The sequence below is a fragment of the Psammomys obesus genome, unplaced genomic scaffold, assembly GCF_907164565.1.
Source record: "Psammomys obesus unplaced genomic scaffold, mPsaObe1.curated_primary_1811, whole genome shotgun sequence".
NCBI classification, from domain to species: domain Eukaryota; kingdom Metazoa; phylum Chordata; class Mammalia; order Rodentia; family Muridae; genus Psammomys; species Psammomys obesus.
Window position 1 is genome coordinate 9,174 of NW_026590684.1, and position 17,725 is coordinate 26,898.

The window sequence follows — 17,725 nt, forward strand, 5'->3', positions numbered from 1 at the left end:
AGGCCTGAAATAGGTCCTGATTCACCCTTAGCCACCAAGTTATCTCAGACTGCAGGCCTGGAGTGCTAAACATGGCATCGCCTTTGCTTTAGTAAATACTTCATACCTCATTGCAAATTATAGTCCCCAGTTTTAAAACAAAAGAACTTCACGCATTGAAAGGATTCTTAAATGGAATTACTGGGCTAGCCTGTCAACATAAGCTGGATCCCCAGATATGAAGTAAAGATGGTGATTCTTAATGTGTCATATCCAAAGTGGCGCTGCATATTTCACAGTTTTGAGAAGTTGGGCATCAGACCAGAAGGGTGGGCAGGCACACTGAGTGAAGAGAAGAGTTAAAAAAACCTATCTACATGTGAGGTTTACTCCCCTTCATAATATGGAGTAAGCAGAGAAGTCTTAGTTACACACAGTCAAGGTCGTATCTTTTACTCTGTTACTTACCTTTGTCTTTTTCTCAAAAGGAAACAAGACTAAATAAACAAAACGTGTAGTTTCATCTCTATATGTTACAACTTGCTATTTTAAAGCACATGTGACTTAGACATATGTGCTTATCAGACCTAGAAACAAGCTTGGCTGTTAGTAATTTTCTAATTGTAACTTGGAGTTTGAGTGGCAGAAGTTTAGCAGAGGTGGACAGAGGGGAAAGACTACACAGAAAGGCACTAGCCCGGTTCTCAGTTTTCTGTTCCTCTGTAGTTAAATGGCTTAATAATTCCTGAAAAATAAAACATCGGTGTTTTTGAAAGTGGAATAAAAAAAAAAAAAGACTCCTCAAAATTGTCCTCTCAAATTCACATGCACCGTGACACACAACTCACATCTCCCCCAAACCAGCCACCATGCACACATAATAAGTTATCGATTAATTATTGTAACTGTACTCGGTACTTACATTTCTACCTTCCTCTACGGAACTTCCACCCACCCACTTCCAGTGACAACTCTTTCATTTTTATCTTCTCTGAAAAAGTTTTCAGTTTCCACAAATGGGTGGGAAACATGTGTCTATATCTGCGGAAGCCAAAAACTTTCTCTTTTCAATTTAACAAGGGAACTAGTCAGGGCAGTAACTGACCTACACTCAGGTACTCACAGTCACTTCACACAGGCTGATAGAATCTTTCCTATTTCTAAAAACTACTTCTCTCAGAGATCTCCAGTACATATCTCCAAGATAAGAAGAGCACAATGTAATTCTAAGTTCTCTCCACTTGCTCTTGTACTTGGAGACAGTCAGTTCACGATCTTCCATGCACGCTGTCGCCAGAGTCATGAAGACAGACAGTTCCTGTACAAAGAGCCCTGGGGATATTTGTAAACCAGGAAAGATGTCCAAGGTGAGGTGACATGGTGGGGATTGGGCAGAGGCCCCTACCTGACTATGGGACGATATATAAAGCCTGAAAGTAGGAAAAGAGTCATAGGATACAAGGAATACACAGAAGTTTCAAGATCTCTATCCTCTCTATATATTCATCAATCTCTCAGCACATATTTACACACACACAAACACACAAATACACACACACACACACACACACACACATACACACTATATAACACACACACGCACACACAATTTCAGCATGCTCTCCACAGCAACCCTGAAGATATCAGAATGGTTACATTGAGCACTTTGATGACTCTCAGACATTTATAAATGTGGGAAGAGAACAAGTAGCTAAGATTGAGCACCTCTGGTGTTCTTGGGAAGAAGCTGTTGCCCTGTCTCTCCTGTGGCCTTCACATTGTTCAGAACAGACTATCTTGAGATTCTAGGTGCACTACTGAGTTCCTGTTTCGAAGACAGAGAACTGGACTAAATGGCACACATGTCCAGCAAATTTAGCTGTCAGAGCTTGTACTTTTCTTTTTCTAGTCCTTCACAGATATTTCCAGATACTTCTCTGAGGAAGAATGGGCAAAGCTGACCAAATGGCAGAAAAGTACCTATGTGTTTATGAAAAGAAACTACATCAGAATGAGAGGTCTAGGTAAAAGAAAGTGTTTTTTTTTTCTTGCTTTTGTTTGTGTGATGGTTTGTTTGTTTGTTTGTTTGTTTGTTTGTTGAGACAGTCCTGTGTGTCCTCCAGTCCCTTTTCATGCTAAGGCTTCGCCTCAGCCTGGAGCAGGTCCCTCTCCCATATGTTTATCTTCTTCATGGGAGAAAGTTAAAGGCTCTTTTCCAACCTGTACAGAGGTGACAACAGAGACCAGCCACCATAGGGCTCAGGCATGCAGCCTGCACTTTCTTCACCGTCTGCTGGACCTTATTGTCTATGTTGCATTCTAGCATCTTGCCTGCATTTCTCCTCTCTTTTTCTGGGTTAACTTTTTAAAAAGCACTGTGCTTCCTTCTAGGGGTCCCAGTCAACAAACCAGTTTTTATGCGTGTGAAGAAACAGATCAGAGAACACTTAACTAAAGACTCTGATGAAAATTGTGGCCATGAAAGTGAAGGTGAGTGGGCAGGGAGGGGCTGTGGAGGATTGCCTTTTCAGTCAAATGCTTGCAAAGGTCATAGACACCTCCTCCCTTTCTCAAGTCAAGCCTGATTGGAAAAGAATCTATTCAGAGAGGGAATTGGTATATAAAATTCCAAAATATTAAACAAAAGTATAAGCTTTATTATAGATGGTGAGTTGATGACAAATATGTAACACTTTCAGTTGGAATGACACTGTCTTGTATCCTATCATAAACAAGGACAGAAACACTACCCAAAAAGAGAAAGATGGAGGGAGAGAAGTAGGGAGACAAGGGGACAGGAGGGGAGGAGAGGGGAAGGGAGAGGAAAACATAATAGGAGAGGAGAGAGCTAGTTCACCTGCATATCAGAGAATAGACCCTTCACAGGATAAAGAGCTGAATGGTTCAAGAATCTATATCCTTGTACATTTGAATAACATGTATAATCAGGAGACAGAAGATGAGATGTATTCACTTACTCTTTGGCTCTAATAAAACTTCCAAAAAGAGTCAGAATGCCCTGTGTCTGACAGACCTGTGACTCCTCAGGAAAGCAGGTCAGATGTACAATCTTGTACAGTTTGTAATTGACCTCAAAGGCCAGATTTGGTATTTATGCACAGCTTTTGATACTAAATGAGAACTATTCCACTGTGTAGAAACCATTAGCACTGGGCTAAAGCAACCACACTTTCTCACAAAATTTAACACCTGAAGGTTAACTCATTTTAAGCAAAATGATCCTTCTGATTATTCGACATCTCTAAGTGCAAATGATTCAAATGTTTCTGCAACCCATTTAATGCTATGGGGGAGATAAAAATACATAGACTAGGATACCAGAATAGGATAAAGCTGTGGTGAGGCTCAGCCCACATTCTATAAAGTAACACCAGTAGGAGCTTTCTGAGCTGAAATTTCAACTGACGAATAGGGTGGTAGTAAAGAGGAAGAAAACCCATGCTCCACTTCTCCTCCATCAATGGGCTGTGACCATTCATTCTAGCATTCACAGCAGTTGCAGGGACCTAAACTTTGGAAATATTTGATAACAAGCAACAGCGTCTAACATGTCACCCTCCTGTAGATGAACATTGTGAGCGGACATTTGGTGCGGCACAGACCAGAGGCCTGAAGGTGAGAATCTCCTACTTGTATAAGACTTGGTCACATTTGTCCCTCCGTTCATAGTCACATTGGTGAGGATGGAAGATATGAAATGCGCAGCTCCTACACCCTTGCTCTGCTCATCTCATTGTTTCCTTCTCTTTTCTTTGTAGTTTTATTTTCTATTTTTCCTCCTTACTGCTTTGTTTCCTCTTATTTATTTCTTCCTTTTTTTTTATTTTGTAGTGCAGAGAATGAATTAAAGGGCTTGACACCTGATAGCTAACCATTCTATCATTAAGGAAATTTGTACAGACTTCTTGTTCCACAATGCCTGGTGTAGCATCTACATTATGATAATAATCATGTATTATTGTGATAAGTAATACATCTCTGGCTGTCGCATTACTTGTAGGCCCTGAGTCATTTCCCAGTTGCAAAGTACTTACCTAGTTATGATCAAGGTCCTGGCCTCAATCTCCACTACCATGAGCAGTGGTCTGAATCGCACTATTTTCTAATATTATTTTAATGAACTCATTCCAGTTAACCTTTTGGAACCATAATAAAGCAGAGAATTTTTTTTTCAAATAGAAATGAGTATGTGCTTACGATTTAATGATAATAATGAGGATGAGGCCCCTGTGCTTAAATATGCTGAAGCATTGGCCTGAGCAGCTGAGCAGCAGTTCCACCGAATTTATGATCCATAGCCCAGACCATTGAAATGCGTTCATGTCTTCATTGGTGTCTAAGGTCCATGGGAGGCCTCTGTTGGGTATTCTCCCACAAATGAGGTGGATAGTTCCATTCTAACACTTATTTTCCAAGGAGGCAGGAGCTGGTCTCTACTCTGTGGATGGGTCTCTCAAATGACCGAAAATGATAGGGCTTTCATTGTGAACCCCTCCTACTGTGATCGCCTTCCAAACATTCTCTACATCTTCAACTTTCTGATCCACAGCCCCAGCAAAAAGGAACCCTCAGAGGAACCTGTTTATGACATGGAAGTTTCCACTGTTGCAGAAAGCAATCTTTCAAGATGGTTGTAATGGATCTGGGAGCTGGTGGCTAGCAAAGGAACAGTTGAGAAATAAATTCAAGGGATCATAAAATAAAGCATTTGATTTATTATTAGTCCATTTAACCATGCTTTCAGTCTCCATCAGGTCTCTGTGAGATCATGACACTGAGACCTTTGCAGTGTATATAGGGAGGTTTATCAAGTGTTTTCAAGCTACAGTCTTATCTGTTTCATCAAGTTGTACATGGATGCTCTACACTACGAATAAACAATATAAATGATACACAGCTAAGAATTCCTGGTTTATGATGCCTCTTGAGCTACGTAGAATTGGTACAGGGGCCACTCAGTCTAATTCCAAGGGAGTTTTCTCATCAGGATTAGGTGTGATGACACACCTGTTACTACACATTTTCATGCCTAGATCTTTGTGGCTCATTTGTTCATTCTCCTTTCCTTATATCGTCTCCATACACAATGCTGATATACACTGTTTTCTCCCTTTATTTAGTATTTCATTTACTGTCCATGCAATGTTCCCCAAGCCTATGAGAGGATGTCCTATATTCCTTAAAATTCCTGTCTGAAGGGACACTGCATATTCCTCCATTCTCTTTCTTTACCAAATTTTATGCTCACCACACTCCCAGTTTTACGAACATCATTCAAGTTTTTTTTTTTTTTTTCTGATATTTGTCTGGGAAAGGACAAAGAACCTTTCAGTGATAGAAAGTTGATTTCCTTAGTCCCCCCTTTTCCCTTGTAAACTTCCAAGTTCCTCTGCACTTAGGCACAATAATGAAATAATCTTCCAGATGTGAGTAAGCACACTAATAAAATGCGTGAAAAAGACATGCACATCAGCACTTTGGCTGGGAATGAGATGCCGTCCAGGCTCTATTGCTCAAAACAATATATAGGCAAATTAATAGTTCCTTGGGAAGAGTCACAAGAGTTGTTTGCTGTTACTGATTTACCTGGAGAGTGAGAGACATATTATTCAGTGTTGTCTGTTGCCACTGGCAAAGTGTACCTGCAAAGAATAATGGTTTATGCATGTTTCTGCTGAGTAACCCTAATTAAATTCATTGATTGTGCTCAATATGAAAGTAGAGATCAAACTGGCTGAGATGTGGAAGGGCATCAACATGAGTGGGAGACAGTCACGAAAGGGTAATGGGTAGTGAACGTTTTCATAATACATTTTATACAACTTTTAAAATGTCATAGTGAAATGACATTTATGTGCTTAAAAATTAAAAATTTAAATGAGTGACACGTTTTGTTAACTCTAAAGCACTGAAGAAGTACCACTGATCTATTTGATATGTCTCCTTTGATATTTGATATTTGAAAGAAGCAGAAGGGGGCAACATGGAAAGGAAACTGCCAAAACAGAGTGCCAGGTGTACATGAGTCAAGAAGGACTCAGAAATGCCTGCATGCTCAAGGGAAAGCAAGTTTAGCTCAGAGACACAGAGGGATGACCACGGGTAACAGAAATCAATGGGGAAATACCAACTTTCGTTTTCTGGTTCTGTTCTATCGTGTGTTGAATATGTGGCGTGGCCTCTGTTCAAACACAGGATGTACCAAGCTACCAGCACTATCTCAGAGATTAGAACAGAACTTCACAATCATGCTCAGACTTGTCCATCATCTAAAAGCCACATGGAACGGGGCAATGCTTCTACATGCTCTGAGTTTCATATCCTTAGTCCAAAGGATGTAATTAAGGAGCCACTGTTTATACATTCTTTCAAGCTTTCCACTGAATCCAAATTACTTCACTACCTGACAGTTCCTCACATAACTATCTCTGTAGGAAACCCTGGATTATGAAACATAGACAGGAGAATGTTCTAGTGATAGGTGAGATGAGAAATCTATGTGACCCTGACAGTGGGTGGGGCAGATGTTCACAGTTGAAATGGTATTTCGACAGGATCGGTGTTGTTCTAAAGTCAGACACTCTGAGCCAGATTATAAGAGGCTAGGGCATGAACAAGGGCTCTAGCCCTGTGAGTGGGATCAATCTTCTGCTCGCCTCATAAAATGGGGATGGACCCCTCTCTCCAGAACCAGCTCTCATTTAGCTCATCTTCCTCACACCAGGACACCAAAGGAGTCAGAGTGCCAGAAAACAAAGATTGCAGAAAAGAAAGCGAGTCCTAATATTTGAAGAGAGCAGTGATGATGAAAAAAAATGACTAATCTGTAAGTAAACTGTTGGCACCTTCCCTATACCCTTCAAAATGAATATTGTTGCTATGGTATAGTCCTTTGTTCCTTCAAATCACTAAGGTACCTAATCCTTTGAGGCTTAATGAAACATTCCGTGCTTTTTCTACTCCTGTTCTTTGTATCAGTGTCTTTTCCTACCTGTGGTGCTGTGGGTTCCCAAGCCTCAGGTCAGCTCTCAATGTGCGGGCCACATAGAGAACAGATTAGGTAGTCACTGTGACCTAAGTAAAGGGTTTCCTTCAGCCACTATCTCTGAGCCAGGGCAAAAGGACAGTATGTAGGCTTTGCTGGACAGGAAAGATGAGTTGATGACTGAATTATCAGTGGTGAAACTCTTGGGCAATTATTTTCCTTCTGTCTCCTTGTCTCAGCCCAATACAGGCTGGAGAGAAGCTGATGAGAAGAATTTGATGGTCATTCAGGATCACAGAAAATAACTCTGGAATCCTAGATATCAAATGAAAGTAAAATCACCCACAGTGAAGAGTGAGCATCAGTATTCTTACTCTGTGCCAAGCACACTCTGAAGTGTCTTCTATGATTACTAGTTTGCTTGCTGACCTGCCTGCTTGCTTCTTTCCTTTTTTTTTTTTTAGATTTATTTAGTTATTTTAATTTCATTTAGGAGTATGCATATGGTTGTCTATGCATGTGTAAGACACTTGGGTTTGGGTACTTGCAGAGATCAGAAGAAGAAGGCTTTGGATCCCATGGAGATGGAGCTAAGGATGGTTGTGAGCTGCCCACTGTGGGTGGTGAGAACCTAATTTGGGTCAGAAAGAGCGGCGAGTGCTTCTCACTGTTGGCACATCTCTGCAGCTACCCAAGCCTAGCTATTACAATGTGAAACACTGGCTAATATTTTTCTTATGTCATTGTAAACGCTGTATCACCATTGTTCTCATTTTGTACTACTCAGTAAGCATTGTTTTCACCGTTTGTGGACCACTCTGTTAGCATTGCTCTCACTGAGTGACAAGCGATATGTTAGCATTTTTCATCATCTGTGTCAAACATTCTGTTTCTGCTGGTCTGGCTCTATGTCAAGCCCTTCGTGAGTATTGTACTTACTGCCCTCTGGATGAAAATTGCTCTTACTCTGCCTAGAACTCTGATAGCACTGTGTTTACTCTGTGATAAACACTCTCATAGTATTTTTCTTACTATATATCAAATATGTTAGATATCTGTATTTCACTGAGAAAGGAATAAATGTAAAGTGGGCTGTCTGTTGTCTTGAAAGTATTTTGGAATCACATTCCATCAGACATTTTCTGTATTTAAGTGTCCTAGCCTTCTTGTGCCCAAATATGAACATTGCAAACAGTGCTGTTCTGTTTTATAATTTCAAATATTTTTCTCTGTGCTTGCATGGAGAGAGGGGGGAGGAAGAAAGAAGAAGAAGAGAGAAGAGAGAACAAATCTCTATGCTCAACTCTCACCTGCTCTGCTCCACTCAAAACATGATTTGCCTAGTCCTTCTCACAGTGTTTATTAGTTAGCACATGCGGTACAGGGAAAAGATAATCTATCCTATCAGGTCTCATCATTAGTCACTGCCACCTAATAGGTGTTTGTAAAAGTTTTCCAGGCATGGCACTGAACTAGTGCTCATCTTGGAGATCTCTCTGCTGGCTCCTCATTTGCTTGGCCAGCCTTGGTCAGAGCTACACAGAGCCCAGAGGAGGTGAGGTGGCCTTGGAACACAAGTCCTTTTTCTCCCATGTTGAGGAGGCCTCCAGCTTTTGGCTTGATCTTTTTGCCCGCTCCCATCTGCTTGGCCTTCCTTGGTCATAGACAACAAGCCCATCAAAGATGATCTGGACACAGTACCCAAAACCTATTGTCCCTCACCCTGAGGAGGGCTCTGTGGTGCTGGACCAGCTTTTGGCTTGGAGATCTTTCTGCCTGCCCCCCCATCTGCCTAGCCCAACTGGGTCAAAGAGAGCAAGCCCAGCGGAGGTGAGCTTGGTGTGGAACCCAAGCCCCAATTTTCCCCACCCCAAGGAGGCCTGTGTGATGCCAGACCAGAGTTTAGCTTGGCAATCTCTCTGCCTGCTCCCCATCTGCCTGGCACAGCTGGGAGACAGACAGGAACCCAGTGGAGGGAACAGAAGTCCAGCAAACACCAGAGTTAACCAGATGGCTAGAGCCCAACATAAGAAACAAGCACCAAAAAATCAGGACCATATGACACTACTGGAAACAAGCAGTCCTATGACAGAAAATCCTGGAGGTACTGTCACACCCTAAGCACAAGAAAAAGATTGTAAATCTGAGACAATGAAAATGATACAGGCCTTAAAGAAGCAAAATAAAGCTCTCAAAGTAGCACAGGAAAATGTAATCAAAAAGGTGAAAGAACCGAACAAATCCTTAAAGAAATTAAAGAAATGCAAGAAACTACAATCAGACAGGAGAAGGAAATGAATAAAATGGTTCAAGACCTAAACATGGAGCTAGAAGCAATACAATTAAAAAAAAACATAATCTGAGACAATCCTGGAGATGGAAAACCAAGGAAAGAGATCAGGAACTACAGACACAAGCATCACTGTGAGAATACAAGAGATAGAGGAGAGAATCTCAGGCGTAGAAGACACGGTTGAGGAAATCGATAAGTTAATCAAAGAAAATGTTAAATCTAAAAATATCCTCACACAATGTCCAAGAAATGTGGGATACTATGAAGAAGCCAAACCTGAAAATATAGGAACAGAAAAAGGAGAAGACTCCCAGCTTCAAAACCCAGAAAACATTTTCAATAAAATCAGAGAAAGAAACTTCCCCAACCTAAAGAAAGAGATGCCTATAAACGTACAGGAAACTTACAGAACACCAAATAGATTGGACCAGAAAAGAAATTCACCCTACCACATAATAATCAAAATACTAAATGTACATCACACAGAAAATATTAAAAGTGGCCAAAGGAAAAGGTCAAATCACATATAAAGGCAAACCTATCAGAATTACATCTGACTTCTCATCAAAAACTCTAAAGCCAGAAGGGCCTAGACAGAAGGGCCTCTGTGGCCTGGTAAGGCTATTACTCAAGCAAATTTAAACAGTACCTATCCTCAAATCCAGCCCTACAGAAGATACCAGAAGGAAAACTGCAACCCAAGGAGGTCAACTAAAATCAGGAAAACATGCCACATAATAATAAAAAAACAATAATAAAACCACATAATAAAATGATAATAATAACACCACATAATAATAAAAACAATAATTAAAAAACCACCACATCACTGCAAGGATTCTAAGGTTATCTCCTTGCATGTTCTGGAACCCCTACACAGATGTATCCTATGGCATCTCAGTCTCCAAGTGGGTGTGCTAGTAAGGGGAACAGGAAATATCTGACATGAACTGAGTGGCAGGCTCTTTGATCACAAACCCCTGAGCATGAGCAGCCTTACAAGGCCACAGAGAAAGACAATGCAGCCAGTTCTGATGAGACCTGATAGGCTAGGGTCAGATGAACAGGAAGGAGGACCTCCCCATCAGTGGACTGGGAGAGGGGCAGGGGAGGAGAAGAAGGAGCAGGGGAGGATTGGGAGGGTATCAAGGAGGAAGCTCTAGCTGGGATAAAAAGTGAATAAATTTTAATAACTTTATAAATGCAGGAAAAAATTAATGCCACATCAGCAAAAACAAAAGAAAGGAATCTCTCTCTCGCACACATTCAGAATACCACCACCAAAGTCAAAATAACAAGAGATAACTGTTTATTAATATCTCTCACCATCAATGGCCTCAACTCCCCAATAAAAAGACACAGATTAATTAAGAGAATGGATATGAAAAGAGGATCCATCCTTCTGCTCTATTCAAGAAACACACCTCAGCAACAAAGATAGACATTACCTGAGAGTAAAGCACTGGAAAAAGCTTTTCCAAGCAAATGGACCCAAGAAGCAAGCTCAAATAGTCATTCTAGTGTCTAATATAATAGACCCTCAAACAACATTAATCAAAAGAGATGGAGAAGGACACTTCTACTAATCAAAGGAAAAATCCACCAAGATGACATCTCAGTTCTGAACATCTATGCCCCAAGTGCAAGGGCACACTCATTGGTAAAATAAACATTGCTAAAGTTAAATCACACATCAAACACCACATTTTAATAGTAAATTCTCCAATTTAACACCCCCACTATCTCCAATGGACAGATCATCAAGACAGAAACTAAAGGGGAAAATGAAGAAACTAAGAGAAGTCATGAATCAAATAGACCTAACAGATATCTACAGAACATTTCACACAAACACAAGAGAACTAAGAGAACCTTCTTCTCCACACCTCATGGAACCCTCTCTAAAACTGACCATATACTCTGTCACAAAGCAAGCCACAAAAGATACAAGAAGATGGAAATTAACCCCCTGCATCTTTATCAGACCATCATGGTTTAAAGCTGGAACTCAACAACAACACAGAAAGCCTACAAACTCATGGAAAACGAACAACTCCCTAATCAACAACCACTGGGTAAGGTCAGAAAGAAAGAAAGAAAGAAAGAAAGAAAGAAAGAAAGAAAGAAAGAAAGAAAGAAAGAAAGAAATTAAAGACTTTCTAGTATTCAATGAATATGAAGGCACAACATACCCAAACTTATGGGACACAATGAAAGTAAAGAAAAGGGAAAAATTCACAGCACTAAGCACATACCTAAAGAAATTAGAGAGATCCTATGTCAGTAACAGCACAGATGAAAGCTCCAGAACAGAAGGAAGCAAGTACACCAAAGATGAATAGATGACAAATATTCACACTCAGAGTGGAAATAAATATATTGGAACCAAAGAATGTAGTAACAATACAAAGAATCCATGAAACCAAGAGCTGGTTTGAGAAAATCAACAAGATAAACATGCTTAGTAACACTAACTAAAAGAGAGAAGGAGAGCATCCAAATTAACAAAATCAGAAATGAAAAGGGGGATATAGCAACAGACAATGAGGAAATCCAAAACATCATTAGGTCTTACTTCAAAAGCCTGTATTCCACAAAATTTGGAAAATCTAAAGGAAATGGATAACTTTTACCTTACAAAGCTAAATCAAGATCAAGTAAACAGTTTAAACAGTCCTATAGCACCTAAGGAAATAGAAGCAGTCATTAAATATCTCTCAAAGAGAAGGGGGGATAAAAATGTAAATCCCAAGTCTACATGGTTTAATGCAGAATTCTACCAGACATTTAAAGAAGAGATAATACCAATACTCCCCAAACTATTCTACAAAATATAAACTGAAGAAATATTGCCAAACTCATTCTTTGAAGCCACAATCACCCTGATACCCAAACCACACAAACACTAAGAGAGAGAGAGAAAGTGAGAGAGAATTTCAGACCAACTTCACTCCTGAACATCAATGCAAATACACTCAATAAAATACTTGCAAACTGAATCCAAGAACACATCAAATACATCACCCACCATGATCAAATAGGCTTCATACCAGGGATGATGGGATGGTTCAACATATGAAAGTCCATCAAGGTAATCCACCATATAAACAGACTCAAAGAAAAACATCACACATTCATCTCATTAGATGCCAATAATCCTTTGACAAATCCAACACCCCTTCATGATGAAACTCTTGCAGAGATCAGGGATACAAAGCTCATACCTAAACATAATAAAGGCTGTATACAACAAGCCAATTGCCAACATCAAATTAAATGGAGAGAAACTCAAAGAGATTCCATTCAAATCAGGGACAAGACAAGGCTGCCCACTTTCTCCATACCTCCTCAATATAGTACTTGAAGTTCTAGCTAGAGCAGTAAGACAACCACAGGAGATCAAGGGGATAAAATTTGGGAAGGGAGAAGTCAAAATATTACCATTTGAAGATACGATGGTACATGTAAGCAACCCCCAAAATTCCACCAGAAAGCCCCTGCAGCTGATAAACAGCATTAGCAAAGTGGCTACTTTGTATGAAAACTGAAGACTAAATGCTGCTTTGTATGACAGCCAAATACTGTCCTCTGTGAGTGCAGAGATTTATGGGACCAAGGGTGTGTTTGAGGCATGTCCAAACCCTGAAAATCTTGTCTTGACTGGCAGGAGTAGAACTGGTTTATCCCTGCCCTGGGCCTGCATATCCCTACTGATGCAGCCTATGGCCCCCACCTCTGCCACCCCTGAGGTAGTCATGTAGCCTGGCAGCCAGTTTACAGGTTCAACTTCCTCTCTTCTTATAAGGTCATGTCCAGCAATCACCTGAAATTCATTTTCATGCGAACAAGGCATTCCCAGCACCTTGGCCCTGGCCTCAAAGCCTGCACTGAGTCCACAAAATTTGAAATAGCCTTTGTCTCTCCCCCAACCCCATGCCAATTAGACAAGCTGTCTCACTAAAGCTGTCTCTTGAGAAAGCTGTTTCTTGGGCACTCACCACCAACTGAGATTCTGCATTGCCCCCACCAGCCCTGACATTCCAGCTCAGTGCACAAGGAGCCTGGATACCCTGAGGGGAGAAGCAGACATGGGGTAGGACATTACTGCACCCAACTATGGAGACCATTGGAGCATAAGGCAACCCATCTTAGGTAAATGGGGAAGTCTCTGTCATTTCATTTTAATTGATGTAGACCATTTGGATTATATTTCCAAATGATTATAATCTATCCTTCTCATATTATATCTTTAACAACAGCAAGCATATCAGCTCTTTCTCCAAGGATTCAGCTACCTTCTTAGTTCTATTCATTTGTTTAAAAAAAAAGCCTCAAGCCTCATCTCAAGCCTCATTTACCTAGAGGTTCTAGGCCTCCCACTGAGAAAGTCAGTTTGCTGTACTACCAAATTCCTAAGAGATAAACTCACAAAAGAGATTTCAAATCACTTTTTTTTTTCTGTTCCATCGTGTTTTAAGGGTGTTTAAATACAATTGATAAAGGTATAAGAAAGTGGTTTAAGGTATATAAAAGAAGCTTCAGATTTCTTACCCTTGCTATGATGCTATTGTGATACTAATACATCAAAAGGTCAGAGTTTTAACATTAATCAGTGGAGATCTGATAAGCTATTTATCTAGCTCTGGTAAAGTACTGTTAATGTTATCATAAAAAAAGATTTAAAAAGATTTTAAATTTCCTTTGGTTGTCTTCTAAATGTAGATTCAGAAGTGCTTCTCATTATGGTAAACACATCTGTCTAATCTATATATACCAAGTCTTCTGGGTATAGCAAACGTGCTAATTCTTTAACCAAAATCATTTTTGGATCCTCAAGCTTTTGCTATGACTCAAAGGCATGAGTCTTTGTCTACTGCTCCTTCTACAATGTAGATTTCAGTATAGATTACAAAAAATGGTAGTGCTATCATATCTAAAACTCCCCCCCCCCTTTTAAACTTAAAAATATTATTGTAAGCTTCGGAGAATCAACTTGGATCCACCAGATAAGTACAACTGTCAAGCAATAGCCTATGTTTCCCAACCTATTTCCTATTTCTGAGGGTGGGATCTCATCCCATTTTTCTGGTATTGGAACTCCCCTCTCCCCAACCTCCATGGCCTAGAAGTTTCAAATGTACATCCAAGATAAAATTTTCCATAAGCTCCTTAACTTTACCTTCTCTCCCTAGTCTATTTGACCCAGCAGATTTCAGATCAACTACAAACAATTTTCCACATCCAGGTGTTCTCTCAAAATATGCATCCTGAACAGCTTGAAAGAGGCTAGCCCCAGATGGTCCAAACTCACAAACTGCTCCAAAGCAACCTGCACTTTATTTGCTCCAGCTGGTCTTGCAGTGCCTAGACAGCAACTGAAACAGCCTGGTCCAACATACCAGCTTTCTGACCTGCCCCACTGCCCCTAACAACAATGAAGTCCCAATGCCAACAGGAAGTGTTCATAGAGATTACAAGTCACCCACATCATTTATTATCAACAAAAGGCTGGCGTATTAAGTTTCAAACCAGGACAAAAGGCTGAGTTACCTATTTAACACTGCTGCCAGGTTCTTCCTGCAATCTTTCCACCCCTATCTGTGAAAGGGCCTTCATAGCCCACCCACTACCAATGTACTCTACAGCACAGGGGTCTAGGCTGTTCTTCCCTACATAATATAACCATTTTTGTTACCTCCTCTTTTTGCACCTTTGGGCCTCCTGGATGCTTCACCTGGTTCCACTCTCTCTCCTCTCCTTTCCCTTCCCCTCTGTCCACACATCAATGCCCTGCCTGTTCATGTCCACTCTGGACTCTATCAGATGCCTCTGCCTCTATCTATGCTCTTCCTTGTATTTACAATAAACTTCCTCTGCCAAACAGAAGGACACAAAAAGGAGGAAGAGGAGAAGGAGGAGGAGAAGAAGGAGGAAGAGGAATTGGAGAACAAGGAGGAGTAGGAGGAGCAGGAGGAAGAGGAATCAGCTATCAGTCCCTGGAAACTTGGCAGTGGGAGGTTATTAGAAGAACGTAGGAAAATAAGTACCAAATGCAGGTACTTTGGCAAGGAAACACAAATTTCTCATCAGAACATATTTTCAGTGTGTTTCTTCCATAGATCTTTCTTGAGCTTTTTTCTGCAATAACCTAACAATATTTAATTGGTTTACAAAGGGATTATTCAAGTTACAAAACACTTTATGTGTAACATTTTTTTTCTCAAAGATCCAGGAACAAACATGTGTATTCTTCAACTTTTTTAGTTTTTTTTTCTGTTCTTGTTTTGTTTTCTTTGCAATTTATTTACTCATTTATTGTAATTTATTCTCAGAAAGGAATAAATTAAGAAGTCAAAGCATCACTTTTTGAAGATCAGATGATTGTATCATAAGTGACCCCAGAATATGTTAGTGACCCCAGAAATTGTACCAGAGAACTCCTTCAGCTGATAAATACCTTCAGCAAAGTGCCTGGACGGAAAATTAACTCAGAAATATCTGAAACCTTCCTGTATTCAAATGAAAATTGGTCTAAGAAAGAAATTATGGAAATAACACCCTTCACAATAGCCACAAATAATATAAAGTACCTTGATGTGACTCTAAACAAGAAAAAGAAAAAAATTGTATGAAAAAAACTTCAATTCTCTCAAGAAAGAAACTGAAGAAGAAAACAGAAGTGGAAAGATTTCCCATGCTCATGGATCGGTAGGAAAACAGCCATCCTACCAAAAGCAACCTACAGATTTGATGCAATTCCCATCAAAATACCAACACATTTCTTTCCAGAACTTGAAAGAACAATTTTCAATTTCCTATGGAAAAACAAAAAGCCCAGAATTGCTAAAACAATCCTGTACAATAACAGATTGTCTGGAGGTGTCTCCATCCCTGATCTCAAGCTGTACTTCAGAGAAACAGTAATAAAAATGGCATGGTACTGGCATAGAAACAAAATGGTGGATCAATGGAATCAAATTGAAGACCCAGAAATTAACCCAGACACATAAGGATACTTGATTTTTGACAATGAAACCAAAACCATACAATGGAAAAAAGATAGCATCTTCAACAAATGGTGCTGGTCTAACTGAATATCTGCATGTAGGAAGATGTAAATAGACCCATATTTATCACCTGCACTAAGCAAAATCCAAGTGGATCAAAAACCACTACATAAAACCAGACACACTAAACTGGTTAGAAGAAAAAGTGGGAAAGAGCTTTGATCTCGTTGGCACATGAGACAACCTCCTGAACAGAACACCAACAGCTCAGCCTCTAAGATAAACAATCAATAAGTGGGACCTCATGAAACTGAAATCTTCTGTAAAGCAAAGAACACTGTCATCAGAACAAAACAACAGCCTACAGACTGGGAAAAAATCTTCACCAACCTTATATTTGACAGAGTACTAGTATCCAGAATATATAAAGAACTTAAGAAGTTAAACACCAAGAAACCAAGTAATCCAATTAGAAAATGGGGTACAAAGCAAAACAGAGAATTCTCAATAGAGGAATATCGAATGGCAGAGAAACACTTAAAGAAATGCTCAAGATCCTTAGTCATCAGGAAAATGGAAATCAAAATGACCCTGAGATTTCACTTTGCGTAGACCAGAATGACCAAGATCTAAAACTCGAGTGACAATACATATTGGATAGGATGTGCAGAAAGAGGAACACTTCTCCATTGTTTGTGGGAATGTAAACTTGTACAACCACTTTGGAAATCAATCTGGTGCTTTCCCAGAAAATCAAAAATGGTGTTCCCTCAAGATCCAGCTCTGCTACTCTTGGGCATATATCCAAAATATGCTCAACTATGCTACAAGGACATTTGTTCAACCATGTTCATAGCAGCTTTATTCATAATAGCCAGAATCTGAAAACAACCCAGATGTCTCTCAACTGAGGAATGGATACAGAGAGTGTGGTACATTTACCCAATGAAATGTACTCAGCAAATATAAACAAGGAAATCATGAAATGTGCTGGCAATTGGATGGGACTAGAAAATATGATCCTGAGTGACGTAACCCAGAAGCAGAAAGACACACATGGTATGTACGTACTTATAAGTGGATATTAACCTATAATATAGGATAAACATACTAAAATCTGTACACCTAAAGAAGCTAAGCAAGATGGAGGACACTGGGTAAGATGCTCATTCCTCATTCAGAAGGGCAAACGGGATAAACATCGGAAGTGGGAGAAAACAGGGAACAGGACAGAAGCCTAACACAGAGGGTCTCTGAAAGTAACTACCCAGCAGGGTATTGAAGCAGATGCTGAGACTCATAGCCAAGCTTTGGGAAGAGTGCAGAGAATTTTATGAAAGAAGGGGGAGATAGAAAGGTGTGGAGGGGACAGGAGCTCCACAAGGAGAGCAACAGAATAAAAAAATCTGTGCCCAGTTGTCATTGCAGAGACCAGTACTC

The 17,725-nt window shown here is 40.1% G+C and overlaps 1 protein-coding gene across 1 annotated transcript; it reads left to right on the forward strand.

The window, feature by feature from the left end:
* Nucleotides 1–1,259: 1,259 nt before the first annotated feature.
* Nucleotides 1,260–3,615, forward strand: LOC129677750 (protein SSXA1-like; the record flags this gene model as incomplete). Its single annotated transcript, XM_055608378.1, has 4 exons — nucleotides 1,260–1,346; nucleotides 1,889–2,003; nucleotides 2,371–2,469; nucleotides 3,566–3,615. Coding segments are annotated over exons 1-4 (351 nt in total), but the record flags the coding sequence as incomplete, so codon positions are not given.
* Between the last annotated feature and the right edge of the window lie 14,110 nt (nucleotides 3,616–17,725).